This window comes from Melanerpes formicivorus, unplaced genomic scaffold (assembly GCF_026170545.1).
Source record: "Melanerpes formicivorus ecotype bairdi unplaced genomic scaffold, bMelFor1.0.p_v2 SCAF_4, whole genome shotgun sequence".
Classification (NCBI taxonomy): domain Eukaryota; kingdom Metazoa; phylum Chordata; class Aves; order Piciformes; family Picidae; genus Melanerpes; species Melanerpes formicivorus.
In genome coordinates, this window is record NW_027142356.1 from 28,873,631 (window position 1) to 28,893,099 (window position 19,469).

At 52.7% G+C, this 19,469-nt stretch overlaps 1 protein-coding gene across 2 annotated transcripts; it reads left to right on the forward strand.

The window, feature by feature from the left end:
- Positions 1 to 1,450: 1,450 nt before the first annotated feature.
- Positions 1,451 to 16,685, forward strand: PITX2 (paired like homeodomain 2). 2 transcript variants are annotated; one of them, XM_068137440.1, is made up of 4 exons: positions 1,451 to 1,569; positions 3,923 to 3,978; positions 12,474 to 12,679; positions 14,507 to 16,684. In XM_068137440.1, exons 2-4 carry the CDS (start codon positions 3,933 to 3,935, stop codon positions 15,068 to 15,070), a joined length of 816 nt encoding a protein of 271 aa, XP_067993541.1. In that variant the 5' UTR covers positions 1,451 to 1,569; positions 3,923 to 3,932; the 3' UTR covers positions 15,071 to 16,684. The 2 variants fall into 2 exon arrangements, with proteins under 2 accessions (XP_067993541.1, XP_067993540.1); XM_068137439.1 differs by lacking the exons at positions 1,451 to 1,569; positions 3,923 to 3,978 and adding an exon at positions 10,804 to 11,486 and having other exon boundaries at positions 14,507 to 16,685.
- Positions 16,686 to 19,469: the final 2,784 nt, after the last annotated feature.

Consider the following 19,469-nt stretch of genomic DNA (forward strand, 5'->3'; position numbering starts at 1 on the left):
GCCCGCGGACGCCGGGGCCCAGTTCCTCGGCAGTGCTGCCAGCGCGAATGCCGCAGCCTGCCTTGCCTTTCCCCGTCCAAAACACAACGGGACTGGTGGATGTGGGGAAAGATTTACATCATCGCGAACAGTTTGCTCTTCCTAGGGAAACCCAAATGCGAGATGGGAGCTAGGAGTCCCTTCACTCCCGCTTCTTCCCCGTAAGCGAGGAGAAACTGGGTGTCACCTGGCAGAGCGCTCGCAAGGACAGAAATGCATGTAGCCAACGACACAATTTATTTCTACCTCGAAAAAAAACAATCCCCTCCCAGGCGATTTCATTTCTTGCGAGAGGAAGCAGCCCGGTACGGCAGCTGCTGCAAAGCCGCCTTCAAAGGGCTGCTCTGTGCACGCCAGGATCCAGCGATGCTGCTCTGACCGCGTCTGGGCTTCCCCGGGAACTGTCGGCAGAACGACCCGCTGGAAACTTGGCTGCTTCCAAAGGTTCGCTTTCCCCCTCCGGCAGTAATTACCTAGACCCCTGCCCACGCCTATAAATAACTAAAATTCACTCACGGGATGAAATGATTTAAAAATAGCCACAAATATATCAGGTGTCGCCTCCAAGTTAAGAAAGTGCCTGTTTTATTTTCGCGTGGTCCTTCTAGAAACAAAGCAGCGAGAATAACTGCGAGAAAAAGGCGACCGTTTTTAGTTTGGTTTAAACAGAGAGATCCGACTTCGTTATTTTTCTTAAACACGGAAAATATCACAAAATCGAAAATAAAATTCGCCTCCGCCTGGGCGCCAGCTCGGTGCGGTTTGGGGAAAAGGCTAAGAGAATCTGCCGTAGGCAGGGAGAGTAACAGAGATCAGCAGCAGACTTTGAGCTGTGGGCAAGGCAAGAACCCCCAGGACTGGAATAAATTTTAAAAGTAAAAATAAAATAAAATAAAATAAAATATATGTATATATGAAAAGTAAAAAAAAAAAAAAAAAAAAAAAAAAAAAGTGTATTGCCAAAGGAAACCGAGACCTCTCGCAACGGGCTGGCGATCCCTCTTCACACCCGGTGCAAGGACAGCCGCCAGCCCTGGAAACTTTGGCCGCGGTTACTTGTGCCCCCCAGCTCACCCCAGTCGGGCGGGGCTAAGCGAGTCTCGCCCTGCGCGGGCGCGGAGGGGCCGCGGCTGTCCTCCTCGCTCACCTCGGGTCTCCTCTGGCTACCTAGCCCGCCGCCGCGCCGCCTCCGCCGCTTTTTGTCCTTCCTCCTTGCCCCCTGCCCCCTTCGCGGCCGGGGGACTGCCGCCACATCTCCGCCAGTGTCCGCGGAGCGCCGCGCAACACCGCGGAACCTACCGGTCCGGCCCCACGGCGGCGGCGGGGCGCGTTCGGCGGGGCCTGTGTGACGTCAGGGCCCGGGGAGGCGGGCGGGGCGGGGCGGGGGCGCGGGAGGGCCGGGGAAGGAGGGGAGCCAGCGGCGGCTCCGCGGCCCCGCAGCCAGCGCAGGAGCCCGGTGCGGCCCCGCCGCCCCTGGCAGCACCGGCAGCAGCAGAGCAAGCAGCGGGGCGGACAGCGCAACCGACTGTGGTGAGCTGGAAGGGTCTCGAGGAGTGTCCGTGGGATGAGAGTGGGGATACGGACGCGGGCGGTCACGGCTCCGTGAACAGCAGGAGGGGCGGCGGGCCGGCCGAGCCAGGGTGCTGCGATTCCACTTGCTGATGTGCTCCTGGACGGCTGCGGTGCGGCCCTGGGCTGGTGGCGAGGGAAGTGGGGCTGCACTGCAGCGTTTCCCCGCCGTGCAGGCCGGGACTCTCCCGGCGGGGCAAGCACCGCGGAACCGGCCGATACACCGAGCCGCCCACCGAGTCGGGGAACGGCGGCGAGGCCGCTCTGGGCTCGGAGCGCTGGCAAGACGTACAGGCCAGTCTGCCGTGCTTCTGCAGACTCGGCAGCCGCGACCACCCACAAGGGAGCGGTGGGGCCTCGCTGGTCCCGAGGGCACTGGGGAGTGGTAGGCCCTGCACGGAGCACCCCCGCCGCTTTCGTTCGAAAGCCGCCACCAAGGGTCCGTGGGTCTCTGCCCAAAACCTTCCAGTCCAAATCATGGTCCCGCAATCTTTGTGGTGTTACTGAAGTATTTTCCAGGGAGGTCTGGTTTTTGGGGAGGTTGCGATGGTTGGGTGTTCGGGTTTTTTCCTCCCCGCAAAGGCAGAGATAGATACCTATAAGGAAGTTAATAATCCGGTGTGACACCGCTTTTTTTTTTTTTTGTCAGCACCCTGCAAGCCCGGAGCGTTCCGGGCAAGCTGGTGCTGCCGGGACCCAGCCGAGCGGCGCAGAATGGGAAGGGCCGCGGGCGGTGCGTGTGCCGGGGCTGGGGGCGCGGAGCTGTTTGAGGCGCGGAGCTGCGGGCAGAGGGGCTCGGAGAGATGGAAAAGAGCGTGGAGGTGTTTCCCTGTGAGACAATAGGAAAAGGCTTCTCTGCCCCCTTGATCCCGCGCTGCGATGTGGTTTGCAACAAAAAATTAAAGGAGGATACGGAGAGGAGAAAGGGAAGGAGAAGCACGGGCATCTGGGAGCAAGGAAAGAATCATAATCCCCCCGGGAAAGACTCTTTTCTCCGGGAAGACCGGGGATTTGGGAGAGAGGAAAAACTTCCCCTGGGTGGCGTTTGCGTGTTTTTGGGGAGCTGTGTGTACACTCGTGAAGCAGCTAAGCCATCAAGACAGGCGCCGGGGAAGGGCGCCTTGGTTTGTGGTGCAGGACGACTCTTGACAGAGAACTATTCCGATTTGAAAACCGTCGACGAAGAATTAAGGCTCTTTTAGTTACCTCCCCAATCAATTCAGACACAGCTCGTGTGCTAGGCCCGGCTGCTGTCGGGAAATAAATTTCTCCCTGGTGTCCTTTGGCTTGGAATAGAAACCGCCGTGTCACAGCGAGACCCGGACAAGTCCTGATATCCACACCTTCCCATTTCCTCGGCTTTTTTGTTTGTTTGGGGGTTTGTTGTTGTTTTTTGGGTTTTTAATTTTTTTTTCTTTCTTACTTACTTACTTTTTTAAAAAATCCTATTTTCTCACTTTTTCTTCCGGTCCAATACCGTCTGCCTGGTGGAGGCCAGCGAGGCCCCACAAGACCGGTGCTGCACATCTCAAACGTGCCTCGGCTCCAGGCTGCCGCATTTCTAAAGCACCATCTAATAATTCGCCTAGTTCAGACGTTTAAAAAGAGGCAAAGAAAAAGAAGAAAAAGAAAGAAAGATTACCGAAATGATGGTGACATGCAAATTTCCCTCCGAAATTATCATAAGTAAACATTTGAAGCCTGGACTAATAAAATCCCATCTGTGTTACTTCATATCGAGTTAGTAGAGAGCTGTGATAATGAATTTTGTAATATCTCACGAACAGACATCTCAATCATGCACTAATCCCATGATTTTACTGCCCGACCTCTCAGACCGAGGGAGGTTGCAGCCGGTGGCTGGGCAGCGCGAATGCGCAGCCAGGGAGTGGGGCCTCGGTTACGCATCTCCTGTCGCTTAGGGTGGACTAGCTGCCGGTACCCGCTGCCTCCACGGCACCCCTGAAACAGGAGCTGTGGTGTCCCAGGGCAGAACACGGCTGCGGGGTTCTGAAACCATCCTCCACATTTTCAAATATCAAGGTGTAGCAGAAGGCCGAGCTGTCTGACAGTCCGGGAAACCGCCACGGGCGTTCGTGCCCATCCCATGGCGTGATTCCGGTGAGACCCGAGGCTGAGGCGGGGAAAGGGGGTATGGGGCGGAGATCGCTGGCCAAAGGTGAGGGTCATGCCAACATCGCTGCGACGTGGCTCCCGGGACGGGCTGGGCTTTTTGTTTGTTTGTTTGTTTGTTTTTATTATTTTCACTTCCAAAACAATTGTTTTAAAACTCCGATGCCTTCATGTTTTACAGATAGCGGGTAATGGAGTCCAACTGCCGCAAACTTGTCTCCGCCTGTGTTCAGCTAGGTAAGAGAAACCACCTCTGGTCGCGGAGCACTAACAGCGGCCCCGCCGCCGTGCGGTATAGGAGTGGGGATCCACGCAATCAGGGAAGCCCCCGGGCACTGACCACCTCTCCTTTGCCGTCGTCCCCCATTCCCCTCCCAACCCACGTCCCCATCCCCAGGGGTGCAGCCCGCCACCGTCGGGTATCTTTTTCCCAACGAGGCGGACATCGAAAAGGGGGAGCGACGTGAGGCGCCGGAAGGCCGCAGGGAGCCTGCACTCAGCAAGCTCTTAGGACGGCCCCCTCCTGCAAAGCCAATAGTAAGAGGCGGCTCCTCCGCGCCCTTCCGCGGGCCGCGCAGTTCGAGGTTGGCGGGAGGTGTGTGGGGGGGGGACATCGGGCAGCAGCTCCTAGTCGGGACCCGCCTGCGCGGCGTTATGGCGCCCCCTGCTGTCCGCCACCGGGGAGGCTTCGCTCCAGGACTCCGCTGGAGCCCCGAGATGCTCGCCCGCTGAGAGGGAAAAGCGGGGCTGAGGGTGCTCGGGCACCCCCGAGGCTGTAGGAGCACACCAGAGCGTCTCCCCGTCCCCCCAATCCCAGGAAAAAGAAATATGGCTGTCAGCGCGCCTATCAGATACTCGAAGCGTGGCTCTTAGATTTATTTTTGTTTTCTATTTTTTGCCCCCCTCCCGACCGAAAACAAGCGGCCAGCCCTCTCCTGCCCCCAGAGGCCGGCACGCACACACACCCGGAACGCCCCGTCTGGCAAGGCAGTGCGGGCTCCTGCTTTCTCTTCCCCTTTCTGGGGGCATAGTAGCGAGCCCGGGAGAGGGTGGTAAAGAAAAACAGCAATGCAAACACATTATAAAGAAGAAAACAAGCGCTCTGTATTTCGAGAGACTGTTTAATCCAAGATAAACGTAATTTTGTTTAAATAAAATATATTAACCTGAATTAATAATACAGGAAACTAGAGTGAATTAATAATGCACGTATCTCTGGTCTCGTGGTTAAACACTTCCTCGTAAGAATACTGTATGAACCCAGTTTGGCCAAACAGCTTTCAATTTCCCAAATAACATCCAGTGATCCCGGGAGGTGTCTCCATCACGAGACCACCCTCCCCCGCAGGCTTTTAAGCAGGATTTGCTAGCCGGGCATCGCAACCCTTAGGAGAAGATGCTGCTAAAGGAAGGTTAGCGAGCAAAACCCGGGGTAATTCTAAATGCGAAGGTATTACGAGCCGATAATTTTTAATCCCGGAAATATACGATATTAAATTGTGCACAAAAATAGGCTTCAGAAGGGTCTGGCACTTTTTCCCCTCGGCAGGTAATAAGTGTTAAATAATGTGGAAAGGCAGGGTGACATCACAGTGGTTTGCAAACAAGAAAGGCCTTTTTAAAGCCCCCCGCCTTCCCCCCCCCCCCCCCTCGCCGAACAGGTGGTCTCAATCAGAGCCCTCAGCAAGATCGAATGGGAAAGTGGGGACCTTCCTAATACAATAAATTTATGAGCCTTTTCCAAGTCAGCTTTATTCAACTAAGTATTTACAAAAGTAATATCCACATATGCTCTCTGACACGGCAACTTTTACTTCCCTTGCCGAGAAACAAATGGGTTATTTTCTTAACAATCAATTATGGAACCGGATTATTGTTGTACACGCAAAATTTCCTGCTTCGTTACCCTACCAGCCGCTCTGTTCTTACACTGGATGGCTTGCAGGGGAAATCGCTATCTAAACACCTTTAATGCCTTTGAGGAAACTGTAAGTCTGAGCCCAAGACTTTAAAAACCGTCACGTATTTACGGGGACGCGGATACATCCCTGCAGAGACTCGGATAATGGTTGGACTCGATGATTTTAAAGTTTTTTTTTCCAACCGAAACGATTCTATGGGGATGATCCCCGCCGGCAGCCCCAACCCGTGTCTCTGTGCGGCGGATAATGGCAAGTCCTGAGACGCCCTGGGCTGCTCGGGCAACTCGCTGAAAATCGTAGAATTCACGGGAGTTAGAATGTTGAAGGGTATATGTGTTGTGATTCGGGTGGGGTTGGTTGAGTCTTGGTTTGATTTGCTTTTAATCGCGTGGTGCTCGTTAATTTTTATCTTGACTACCCGTCAGGGCTTCGTACTTTACGGGATTTACCTCGCAAAAAGGTTGGGGTGGGCTGGGTGGGAGGCGAAGAAGAGGAGCGGGGCTTGTTTGGGTTCCCCCCGCCCATCCTCTGCCAGAGTTCACTTTTGGAAATGACGGAGGCAGTCAGGGAATGTCGCACCATCGGTGTGCACAAGCAGAATAATTGCTAACTAGCAGTAGTGATAATAACACAAAAAAAGCGCGAATATTTGGTCAAATCGACGGTCCTGTAAAAGGGGGAAACGAAATGTAGTAGAAAACTCTCCAAAACCCGACACGGGCGCGCTGGAATCCTGCAGGGATGGAGAATTATTTCAGAAAGAAAGGGGTCGGTGGCCACGGTGGGGAAAGGAAAATGAATATGAAAATATTATTGCAGCCCCCGAGTGTCGCAGACAGCCCGGCGGGTGTCATGTTTACCCTGGGAGAGGAGAAAATCGCTGCCGGGTGACCGGCCCCAACTAAATTAGGCAAAGTCCAGCGCAAGCGTAAATGCTTGCTGGTGGGTTTAATCGAATAGGGATTTTCTTATGCAGGGCAAAAGGATGCTTAAATTATTTGTGTGTATTGTGCGTTGTATAATCTCCACAATCTGTGATTCTGCTTAAGGGATCCTGAAATCGATAATCTGGGTATTGCTGGAGCAGCAGCCTCCAGCCTAAAATGCTGGAATTACATCATCCCGCCTTATATCATTGTGCAGCATCACAAATTGATTCTTTCGACTGTCTCTCTCTCTCTCTTTTTTTTTTTTTTTTTTTCCCTTAATATTCCGTAATTTAACATCTCTCTTTGCAAAACAACCCATCACTGGTTCAGCTTTTCCTCCAGACCCGCTGAAGCCCCGGCACCGTGCAAAGCCAAAATCCCCCGTGCTTGGTGGTTTTTGTTTGTTTTGGTGGTTTTTCATTTTTTCCCTGAGCCGCTGGATGCGGAGGGAGCGGGCGGGTGTGGAGAGGGGGGGACCCAAGGCGGAGCCCCAGAGGCTTGAGCAGAGCTGAGCGCGTCCTCCTCATCACACAACGTCGCCAAATTTGTCCCCGGAGCTGTGACCCAAGCGTGGAACCGTGTCTCCCCGCGCCCTATGGAGGCAATCTGCCGGTGCGCTCTCCTTGCGCGGCGCTGGGGAGGCTCTGCGCCCCTTCCCGCAGCCTTCGCCAAGCGCAAATTAAAAGTTATTTATTGCATATTGGATATATGTTTTTGTCCCTTGCTTCGTCGTCGTCTGAGAATAATATATGCAGCCGTTGTTAGCCTCACTCCAGGGAAAACTAAATGTATAACGAAAGCTTATTCGTGAGTAGGAATATACTAAGAGAACAATCTAATGTCTTCTTAATCCTATGTAAAAAGCTCTGTAGTCTTCCTAATATTGACTGAATGGGTAATTAATGGCTCTTCATCGAGGAGAATACCCGGTAATCCGAGATAGGCGAAAGACAACAAGCCAAAGGTAAAAGACAACAGGACTAGCTGGAGACTCTACTTAAGAACCGATTTAGCTATTTAGGAGAGCGCTACGCTTAGAAACAGCGAGCCAGTAGAGGGAAGAAAGGAAAAATGGGAAAATAAATTCCCTCAGAAGGTCTGGCCACCCCTGCTATCCCCGTCCCGCTCGAGAAAAACGAACAAACAAGCAAACAAAACAAAACAAACAAACAAAAAAAACCCTCCACACAAACAAAAAACCACACATTCAAGGGAGGGGAAAGGAAAAAAAAAAGCGGCAAACACACCAACAAAAAAATAAGAAGGAAACGTAGAAGGTGATAAGCAGCCCAGATTCTCCATTTTTCGCAGCAGAGGGGTGCCCTTCACCCCACTTGGGCTTTTCCACGTGAGACCTGCAGCTCCAGGCAAAAAGAGAAGGGAAGCATTGGGGTGGAAGCCCCAAAAGTTGATAGGCGGGTAAAGCGGCCAGGGCGGCTTTGCAGCCATGACCTGGACCCGAAAGGAGCTGGGAGCTTCAAGCAGGAAAAAAGAATAGAGGGAGGGGGAGGGAGGGAAATTAAACACACTTCTGACATTTTAATTTAAACCTTTGCCGTTAATATATTACTCGGGTGACTACAATTAGGTTGTTTTTCGCTTGGATGACAGCTTTTAAAATATTATTTCACTCGGGAAATAAAAGCTTCATCTCAGATTATAGGTGGGTATTTTTGGATTTACGTGATTTATGGTCACCATGACAACTAATGCTGCGTGGTAGCTCCCCTCCTGCTCGGGGTAGGGGAGTTTTAATCAAAGTTATGTCAAGAAATGCTGGTACCCTCTCTTTGGGGCTGTTGGGGACCGGGCCGGTGCTGTGCCAGCTCTTGGGACGCGGGGATGGTTGGAAGGTCTTTCGCAGCTGGCACTGGACAAGGTGCGGGAGGGCGATGCCGTGTCCTGGATTCTGCTCCTCCTGTTCGCTTCCAGCGGCGGGAGAGGGCGAAGACCCGCTTGTCCCCCCAGAGTGTCCCGGGACAGAGAGAGGGCTGCGGCGGGGCGGGCTGCAGCACTATGACCTGCGAGCGCAAAAAGCGCATAAAATGCGCTCTGCGCCGTGTAGATAAAAAGGACATTTTGTTTCGAGACGCGGCGGAAGAAGTAGGTATTTCCCCAAACTAGATATAAATAAATTGAAAAAAAATAAAAATATGAAAGGAAAGGAAAGGACGGGAAAGGGTTTATCTGCTGAAGGGCTACATTGCTCCCCTCTCTAAAAAATATAATTGCGGGGGGAATACGATACCACCCTATGTCCTCTCTCTCCGGCTCCCTCTGCCCAGAGTGGTTTGCAGGCTGGTGACAGAACCGACGTGGGGGGCTGGAGAAGGGCAGCGTCCCCTCCCGCAGCCTTGGCGTGGTCCTGTCGTGGGGAAAGGCGGACGAAGGGTGGGGGTGGAATTTGTGGGTGCAGGACCAGGGAAGTAGCGAGAGGTTAAGGAGAAACGGGGATATGACTGGTAAACAAATTGTGCAGAATGGAGCTGGATTCATATTGACTTAGTTATAGGTCATCTGCTGCCGGTGCAAAGGGAGGAAATATTTACTTTACACATATACTTTATGATCTTGGGGGAATTAGAGGAAATTCAATAAGAAAACGGCTAGAATCATTTTAAACCCCCTATTTAAAAGACTTAAGCAAATTAGAGTCTTATCAGATTAAAATCCACTACAAATGTAAGAGCATTGTCTCCGTCGAAACGCTGTGGGGTCTGAGGGAAGAGATTCTTTGCCAAATCTCAGGGATAAAAACACGTCATTTAAACACCAGATAATGAGCAGAATGTAAATTAATTTAACCTTCTTTACTAACAGGCTGCTAAAGTAATATGTATAATTTAGTGATAAGTAAGATTGCGAGGGATGATATGTACCCAGACGAGCATCAACCACCGAGAGGGACCCTTGTTGAGGTGGGGAGGGGGGAGCAAAGGGGTACAGAGGAGTATGGGCGCTGGAGTGGGAGTGTGGAGGGTCACCTCAAGGGATGCTTTCCGTAATTTTTTTATGTCCGTGACCTTGTAGAGGAATTGAAAATAGAGGCACAACCTGCACTCCCTCGAGCTCCCCATCCCTAACAGGGCAGCAGCTCCCCGAGGGTTCGGCGACAGGTTCCTCTGCCCCGGGAGGACCTGACCAACACTGGAGAGCAACTTTCCACCTCGTTAATCCTGCTGGGTACAGCCCCTCTGTTCCTTCCTCTTGCTAGACTCGGGGCCACAGCAGCCTCGCCCCGGCGCTATAAAAGGGCCGGGCAGTGGGGGGGCAGTGGGGACATTGGGACAGTGCAACTCGTCCCACTACAGCGCTACCCAGGGGCGAGAAGTCAAGTTCTGTTTTTTATTTTTCCGGGACCTTCCCTGCGGGTCCCCGCTGAGAGGTGGGAACAATCCCCGCAGATAACTGCGAGAATGTGTTGTAACACCGGGGTGGAAAAGCCTCCTTGGGAGCTCGCTGTCGGGAAACCGGCTGCAAGGAGGGGACGAGGGTGGCAGTGCCAGCGAGAGGATTTTCTCCCCATGTTCTACGCCGCTGGTACAGGCAAAGCGGGTTAAGAGAGGAGGGATTAGGAATGCTCAGGGGCTGGAATCTACACGCTCTTCCTTGCTCCTCTGAGTGTGATGTGAAGTTTTCCGTAGCCGTGTCGCAGAGGGGTGACTTGTTTCCATTCGTGTTTAGTTGTCGCTGTTGTAGCTGTTACCGCTACGATTTGCTGTTACCGGACAAAGATCCGCCGTCTAACCGGCAGTAGCCTTCTGCCGTTTGCATTCCACCCCTCCTCCATAACGAGGGAATCGGGGCTGGGGCTCCTTCGCTTTCTTTCCCCAGAGCCTGAGTCAGTGCCGAGCTTTCCGCTCCTCATCCCATCAGGTCCGCGAGTGCGCCGGAGGGGCACGGAGCAGACGTGCCCGGAGCCGCCTCGACGGGGGTTGCCCGTGGGCTGAGCGGCGGAAGCCGGGCTCTCGAGGCTCAGGTACCCAAGTGCGGCGCAAACCGGGCGGAAAACGCCAGGTTTGGCGTTGGGTGGGTTTGGGCTTTTTTTTTCTTTTTGGGCGGGAGGTGTGGGTGGTGTTGCTGGACGGGGCGGTTCTCGGGGCGGTCCGCAGCCGGCGGAGGGGCGGGGCGGGGGCGGGACAGGGCGGAGGCGGGTGACGTGCCGGTGCGGGGAAGGCCGCCACCGGTTTAAGATGTCAGGCCAAGAGGGAAGCGGCTGAGCTGAGGCGGTGCGGGGCCGGCCGCGGCGCGGCGCGGGTCCATGCGCGGCAGCGGAGCCGAGCGCCCCGCGGACCGCCGCTGCCGCCGCCCCCCGCCCCGCGGAGCACCGGGGAGGGCCAGGGACATCCGTCCGGGGAGCAACCGTGCGCGTCGCAGCCGTGACGGCTCTTGCAGAACCGGACTCATCCGCTCTCCTGTCGCCGCCGCCGATCCCCCCTTGGTCGGCGCGGGGTCTCAGGGCTCGTCGTGCCGCCCAGCCGCTAACCGACCAGCTCCCACCCCGCCGCGGCTCCCCGCCCAGCAGCCCTGACACCCCCACGCCCCCGGAGCAGCTGGGCTGCTCCGCGCTGACCCTCCTACACGTATCGACACCTCCAGACATACGCACCCCATCTCCTACCGACCCCCCAGGCTCGCACTTGGGCGTCCTTTTAGCCGATGAACTGCATGAAGGACCCGTTAAGCCTGGAGCGCCTGGGAGCCGGGAATAAGCTGTGCTCCTCCTCGCCTTCCTCCTCCTCTTCATCATCTTGCCACCACCACCACCACCACCAGCCCGCGCTGGCCATGGCGACGGCGCTGGCGCCGGGGCAGGCGCGTTCCTCCCTGGAGTCCGCCAAGCACCGGCTGGAGGTTCACACCATCTCCGACACCTCCAGCCCCGAGGCTGCAGGTAAGAGTTGGGGCCAGCGGCAGGGACCCCTCATCTCGCCGGGAGCCCCACAGCCCAGCCCTGACAGCGGCCACGCCACCACCTCTCCCTGCCCGGGAGAGCCCCCACCCGAGCCGAGACACATTTTGTGGGCTTTCTTTTCGCGTTTGGTGTCTGTGTGTCGCGGCGTCTGGAAAGATAAAGACATGTGTGAGCGTAGGGGAATGGCAGCGGTGAGCCAGTTACATGGGTGTTGATGGGCGAGTAATATGGATATAGATCAATGGATAACATAGGATGCAGACCGACGGAGAACACAGTATGGATGAACACCGTATGGATGGACGAGTAACATGGGTATAGAAAGACACACAGTATGGGTATAGACAGACACATAATATGGGTATATATGTGCATATAGACGGTTAAACCATATGGCTATAGACAGACAAATAATATGGATATAGACAGATAAATCATATGAGTATGGACAGACAATAATGTGGATATAGATGGATAAGCCGTAATGGATCTAGATGTTCACATCATATGGATATAAGCAGGCGAATGCTGCGGATACAGATGGGCGAATAACACCAGTACCTGCAGAGGAACAGCACAATACAGTCAGGAGAGTAATATGAGCATAGACAGGCAAATAATACGGGTGATGTCTATACGGATAGGAGAACGATATGGATGCAGACGGGTTAAAAACTTGCACGTATCGATAGGCGAAAAACTTGCGTGGGGACGCGCGGGTGGGCTACTTCGTCCTGGTGCTCCGGCGGTGGCCGTTCCCCCGGGAGCAGCCCGCCCGCGGCGGGACCGCGGAGCGGGAGGCCGGGCCGGTTAATCATTACACTGCGGGCCCCGGAAAGGGCCGGCTGCGGGAGCCCTCGGCGCTGAGGACAAATCCTGCCACAGCCGCCCGCGGAGGAGGTTTTGGAGGCTGAGGCGCCGTCGTTTTTCCCCTTGTTGTGTTTTGTTTTGTTTCTTCCCTTACAGAGAAAGATAAGAGCCAGCAGGGCAAGAATGAGGATGCGGGGCCCGAGGACCCTTCCAAGAAGAAGAGGCAGAGGCGGCAGCGGACCCACTTCACCAGCCAGCAGCTGCAAGAGCTGGAGGCGACCTTTCAGAGGAATCGCTACCCTGACATGTCCACTCGGGAGGAGATCGCCGTCTGGACCAACCTCACCGAGGCCAGGGTTAGGGTAGGTCCCGACACGAGCAGCCGGGGTCGAGATGGAAAGGGGAGGAGGGCTGAGATGTTTGCAGCTGCTTTCGATTTCGGTTTGTATGCAAACTCCAGAGCCTTTGCACAAAAGCGGGGCAGAGCAGGACATTTCTGTCAAAGCCAGACAGATTGGGATCTCTCTCCCTTTCTCTGGAATACGGTTCTCCGCACGCTTCGCCCTCACGGTGCAATGCGTCCTTTTGATCGGAACGCGAAAGAAAACATTGGCCAAGAAAGTGACTTGGAACAGGCTGCAACCTGCACGGCCTCTAATGAGAAAAAGATGTAAAATACACAAGGGCTTTTACTTCACTCCCAGGCACTCCCGACGTGCCCTTCCTTGCTTTTTCTCTTTCTTTTGGTTTCACAATTCTACGAGAGTCTCTCTCCGCCCTTCCTCCCACCCCCCTCTCCACTCCCCCCCCCAACCCCACGCCGCCATCTCTGAGATTTATGGGACCATCACGGTGCTACACAGATACCGCGGCCGGATCCTACTCGCACGCAAACATCGCGCTAGAGGTGGGGGAGGAATAAACCACCCCAAAATCACCCAAACAAACCACAAAAAGGGACGAACTCCCCGATTTTTTTTCCGGAAATCATACATAATAAATCCTCTCCCTGCGGTTACTTGAGGAAAGCTAGAGAGGGAGAAGTGGGGGACTGCTCTCCCGTCCCCAGTGTACGAAGCAGGGGCAGACCCGCGGCAGGGAGCGGGGCCAGGCCTGGAGCCCCGCCGATGCATCAAAGCAGTGTCGGTCGCGGTGCTTGTGGGGCAAGTTTGGTTTCGGGCGGAGCAGTGTAGTCAGAGGAGGCCCATCCCCGTGGTGCCCGGACGGCCCCTGTCCAGCTTGGTTCGGGGTGGGGGGAAGGCATGCAGACCCCCCGGGTCTCCAATACACACGGTAAGGCTGCTGCTGGCGGCTGTCCGCCGGGTCAGACGCCCCGATGTGGATTGGAAAAAGGCACGTTTTCCCCATTGTCTGCCCCACACTTCCACCCCGATCTCCTAGATCTCATCTGGCACGTTGTTAAATAGCGATTTTTTTTTTTCTCCTTCTTTTTTCTCCCGTCCGTCTCCCCCTCCCCCCCCCCCCCCCTTTTTTTTTTTTTTCCTTTTTCTTTTTTTTTTTTTTTTTTTTCCCTTGGCCATATAGCAGTCGAGCGAGTTTGTTTAGACAGTGATTTTCGGCTCTGGAAGCTTTCGTGCAGGAGGAACTTGCAGCTTTGACAAACTGAAGCAAGGATTTTTATTAGTCTCTGGCTTCTCCTCCCCACTTCGATCTTCCCCGTAATAGGAAATATGGCTTTAAAATTCAGCGGGTTTCCAGGCGTTTTCTCTTGCTTTTGTGCTTTTGTATTTGCCCTGGATGGCTGCAGGGTGGAACAAGCCAAGGAATGAGGGTGAAGAAAGCAAGAGAAACGAAGAGAGAAAAAAAAAAAAAACCAAAACCCAAATAACAAGAAGAAAGAGAAGGAAGCGTTGGCCTCTGTGGCGTGAATTAGAGCATCACAATTAACGCTGGGGAGGGGGGAAGGGAGCGAGGGGGCATTACCACAGGTATTCCTTGCTAAACTCCGGCGGCACCGGGGCCCGGGGGATGCTTAGTGGCCCCAGCACCAATTCTCTGCGAATCTCTCTATGCGTATGTGTTTATGTCCAGGCGCGGTTTTTCAGATGGATGTACGTAGGGACAAGCTCGGCTCTTGCTCCAAGAGCTTGAGAAGGGTTGCGGTGTTAGTGATGGCTCCTGACTAATTCGTGTCTCCCATCTCCCTCCCTCTCCCCTCGTTCCCCAAGGTTTGGTTCAAGAACCGCAGAGCCAAATGGAGAAAGAGAGAAAGGAACCAGCAAGCCGAGCTTTGCAAAAACGGCTTTGGTCCGCAGTTTAACGGCCTGATGCAGCCCTACGATGACATGTACCCCGGCTATTCGTACAACAACTGGGCAGCCAAGGGCCTCACCTCCGCTTCCCTCTCCACCAAAAGCTTTCCTTTCTTCAACTCCATGAATGTCAACCCTCTGTCTTCTCAGAGCATGTTCTCCCCTCCAAACTCCATCTCCTCCATGAGTATGTCTTCAAGCATGGTACCCTCAGCAGTCACCGGGGTCCCCGGCTCCAGCCTCAACAGCCTGAATAACTTGAACAACTTGAGCAATCCCTCCCTGAATTCTGCGGTGCCGACGCCAGCCTGTCCTTATGCTCCTCCAACACCTCCATATGTTTATAGGGACACATGTAACTCGAGCTTGGCGAGTCTGAGACTGAAGGCCAAGCAGCACTCCAGTTTTGGCTATGCCAGTGTGCAGAACCCTGCTTCCAACCTGAGCGCTTGCCAGTATGCGGTGGACAGACCTGTGTGAGACGACCAAGTAGGAGACACTGCATGGGAATTCCCTCCCCATTTCCCACAGAGACTGAGAGTTACCCTAGGAAGGAATTGGCACTAGAGAGAAGGAGAAAGACAAAAAAAAATCAGAGGCAGAGAGAGGAGGAAAGACAGAGAGTGAGAGGAAAAAAAAAGAAAAAGAGGAAACCACTGAAATAAGATAGTTCCTTTGTTTTCAAAGGACCTCCTACAAATTCTGAGATCTTTGTTTCACTAAGAGTATTTCAACAGTTACAAGGACATATATATATATATATATATATGGACAAATGTTTGACTGGATATGATATGACATTTTAATGTTACTATAAGCTTGTTATTTTTTAAGTTTAGCATTGTTAACATAAAGGGGGGGGGGGGAAAAGACTCAAAGGATGTATATATATCGAAATGTCAAATTAATTTTATAAAAGCAGTTGTTAGTAATATCACAACAGTGTTTTTAAAAGGTTAGGCTTTAAAATAAAGCATGTTACACCGAAGCGATTAGGATTTTTTTCGCTTGAGAGCAAGGGAATGTATATACTAAATTGCGACACTGTATGTTTCTAACATATAATTATTAAAAAAGGAGAAAAAAAAAAACCAAAACAAAAAAGAAGAATCGTGTGAATATCAGTTTTAGACTAGTACCTCTGGTGGATGCAATGATGTTTCTGATACTGCAATGTAAAACATGCCCTGTGTATAACATTTCGTACGATATTATTGTTTTAATTTTCAGCGAACATGATACAAAAAAAAAAACCTCAACCACAAAAAAAAAAAATCCCAAACAAACAACAGCAACAACAACAAAAAAAATGTGTTTTATTTCATGGGAGTAAAATTGTACATCATAGAGTTTTGTCTGGATTTTTATTTACTGAGCCAGGCTGGACTGATCGCTGACATTGGATCTCCTTTTCTGGAAGCACAGGGCAGTACTTTTACTGGAATACCAATGATGGCTGCCTTTTGAAAAATTTCTTTCTTCCTTTCTTTTTTTGTTTGTTTGTTTGTTTTATTTTGTTTTTAAAGTAAAGATATAAATTAAATTATTCCCTCTCGCTAACTAAATAATTCCCTTGGTAGAAAAACTCAGGGGTTTGGATACGCTGCCTCCCGTACAACAGGATCTCTCTATTTCCCCTCATGCAGCCCTTGGGGAAAAAAAAAACGATTATTTGACATCGTTGGCCTCGGGAATTACCAGCTACAAAGTTGCTGTATCTCGAGCATAAATTTCTCCCGCTGTGAAAGAAACTTTTATTACATTAAAGGGGTGGGGAAAAGGAGGGGGGGGAAAAAAAAAAAAAGAGAAAAGAAAAAGCAACTTGCAAACAAACTGCTCCCGTTCCAAATAATCTTCCCGCTTTGTGGTGCCCACCTTCCCCCTTCAGCGGGGAGATCCTTCAAGTTTTCTGTTTCCACATTCCCCCCCCCCCCCCCCCTTTTTTTTAGACGTGAGGAGAAACAAAGGAGCAGCCCAAATCACTGCAACCCCCCGGGTTGAGAGGTTAGCCCCGCGTTTCCTGCGCCTTCGTGCTGCAACACGCCGTGGAAGGGAAAGGTCGTGCTCTTGTGTGTTTTGTTTTAAATAATATCGAGCCATTCATTCTCAACCTGCTTGTTGGTGAAATTACTCTGGATTATAACTTTGCCATCGCGGGACAATTGAAACAAATCAAGATGAATTGCTAGCCCGGCCCTCCTATCGGCTCACACCCCGGGCGGGCAGGGAGGGGCTGGCCGAGGGGAGGAGAGGGGGGTGGGTGGTGGCGGGGAGGCGACAGAACCCGGCGGGAATATCGATATAGGAAGAAATTCCGCGGGCGCGTAAAGTGGCGAGGTGCGCAGGGAGGAAAGGCAGTGCGGTGGGAGGCGGGGGAGCTCGCCCCTTTCCGAGGGCTTTGCGTTTTCAGTGCGCGCTTTGGTGAGGCCAAGGGTGGGACATGGAGGAGAAGAGATATGCCCCCCCAAAAAAGGGTAGAGAAGAGCGGGGAGAAGGGGAGAGGTCAGCGCCCTGCGCTTTCTCACGGGGAAAATGCATCCCCCGCTCGAAAGCGGGGTTCTTCCCTGTTTCCATCTTCACCCCACACTTTTTACCTCCCCTCAATTTAAGTTTTCTTATTTTTTTTTTTTTTCCCCTCTCGGTCTTTTTTTTTTTTTTTCCCCCTTTTTCTTCGTTTTGCTTTGCTTGCTTGGTTGGGTGTTGTTTTTTTTCAATTTTGTGTGTGTGTGCGCGTGTATTTGTTTGTTTGGGAGGTTTTTTTAACCGTTTTAAAAAATACTGTTTTGTTCTCCTCTGTCTGATGTTACCAGGGGATCGGTGGAGCGAAAGAGCCCCCGTGCACGGGGTGAGGAGGGGAGGCGGCCGGCACCCCTCAACCCTCCACCCCCGGCGTGCCCGGCCTCGCCGCCTCCCCGACCCAACGCCGCTCCCCTCGGTTTTTCCGCACCGTGTCAACACCTCACCCGGGTGAGTGCCAGGGGCTTCCAAAAATGTCCCTTTTCCTCCTCTTTCTCCTACTCCTCCCTGGGCTGCGTGCGGAAGGTTTGGGGACCACGCCGGTGAGGGTCTGGCAAACCTGGGAATCCCCCTCCCTCGCGGGTCATGGAAGCCGGAGAAAGGTGGGTGCTCTTCTTCCCAAACCCCCTCGGCGAGCCGGGTTGGAACGTCAGCGAGCGGGTGGCTGCGGGTATCGGCATGGTGTTTTACACGCTCTTTTCGGCTCTTGTTTCCTCTCGGTGCCTTTGGTTATTTATAGTCTTCTCGTATTATATATATGTATAAAATATCAGTGAATATATTTAGAATATGCATGTGCATTTAGAAAGAACATATATATGTAATATAGTGCGCGCATATACATTCAGAAGCACAATATAATTTCCTGACCACCACCACCAGCAAAAAAAAAAAATATATTAAAAAAAATAATCAGATGATAGTTTTGCACTCTGAGCAATGGCTCAAACGACGAAAAAAAACAACGTGACCGCTCAGAGAGGACATAAATCACTCCCGGTGTAATCCGAAATTCTCCGTCTCCTCGCAGCTGAAGCCTTCAGGGTCATCATTTTTTTCTGCGCCACTTGACCAAAGATATAATGTTTTGATTAGGTTGTAAATCAAAATCTTGAGCCGTGGGTTGTTTTGAATTTCCCCCCCCCTTTTTGTATTTTTTTTTTCCGTGGGGATTTTCCTTTCCCTTATCGGCGGTGGCAGCGTGAACCTGGAACAATGGAGGCCATAGAGGCGGGGTGGGGAAAGCCACAAGGAAAAGAGGAATTCGCAAAATAGCTATTTGGAGAAGAGTAGGGCAGAGGAGTTAAACAACGAGCTCGCACCCCTTTCCCCCCCTACCCCCCAGCCCTCGGGAATGTCGCTCTGTGCCGCCTGCAGCGTGGTTCCCAGCCCCGGCCGTAGCAGAGGGCAGCGCCGTCTGATTCCTAATCCACATCCCAATCCACATCCGAATCCACAGAGCCCGCCGGCCCTGCCAGACAGAAGAACTGGGTGGTGGGTGTCTCTGGGAGGCCTGGGGCACCTTCTCCCTTCCCGTCTCGGCCCCGCTCTTTTGTCTCCGAGCGCTCCCTCTCGCACTTTGAACCCCGCCGGCGTGCGCAGGGCCAGCGCCGGGGTCAGCGTCCTCGGAAGGGCAAAATTAACCCTAAATATAGATATTTATCCCCCCTGGGGCATTTTTCTTTGCGCCCTCCGCTGTCCCCTGTCCTCCCCGACCGTTTTCCTGTCTGTATGCGCTTATAGCCGCGTGTGCCCTCCGAAACCAGCTAGACACCCATGTCAAATACCTGTATATTTGTTCATACCTATAAAATAAATGAACCTATTCCTCCACCTCCCTGACGAGATTCATCAACATTTTTTGGAGGGACATCACTTCCTTGGGCAAACAGTTGACATCTGAGCCTGGGGAAGCTTCTTCCACGAGGCCGTTTTGGGGCGCGGCAGGGCGGGCAGGGACAGATAGGCAGCACTGTTGTCCCCCGTCGGCCATGCAGCGCTTGCGCGGGTGCGGAGGAGGGTTAAGGGGTCCCGGATCCCGGTTCAGGTCAAGGAGAGAGGGCAGGGCAGCGGCGCTAATACCTACACGTTTTTTCGGGGCGTGTAATTTTACCTTCCTTAAATGCCTACTTTGGTACGCCTGTTATACATGGGTAGGTCTGAATATTATGCACCCGATAGACCGTAACAGTCAATAATCCAGCAACTTGGGAGGATTTACACCTTCGGAGCTCCATACAATGCTGGACTAATCGATTGATAAATCCGAAGTTTTCTAAAGGCGAAGCCCATTTCAGAATTAATTTCTCCGTTCTCCTGAATCTTCTCAGAGAAGAGATGAAATAAAAGAAACTCTCACTCG

Coding starts and splice junctions, on each gene's coding strand:
- PITX2 (XM_068137439.1), top strand. CDS start 11,252: ATGAACTGCATGAAGGACCCGTTAAGCCTGGAGCGCCTGGGAGCCGGG. Junction 11,487..12,473: donor CTCCAGCCCCGAGGCTGCAG/GTAAGAGTTGGG, acceptor CTTCCCTTACAG/AGAAAGATAAGAGCCAGCAG. Junction 12,680..14,506: donor TCACCGAGGCCAGGGTTAGG/GTAGGTCCCGAC, acceptor TCGTTCCCCAAG/GTTTGGTTCAAGAACCGCAG.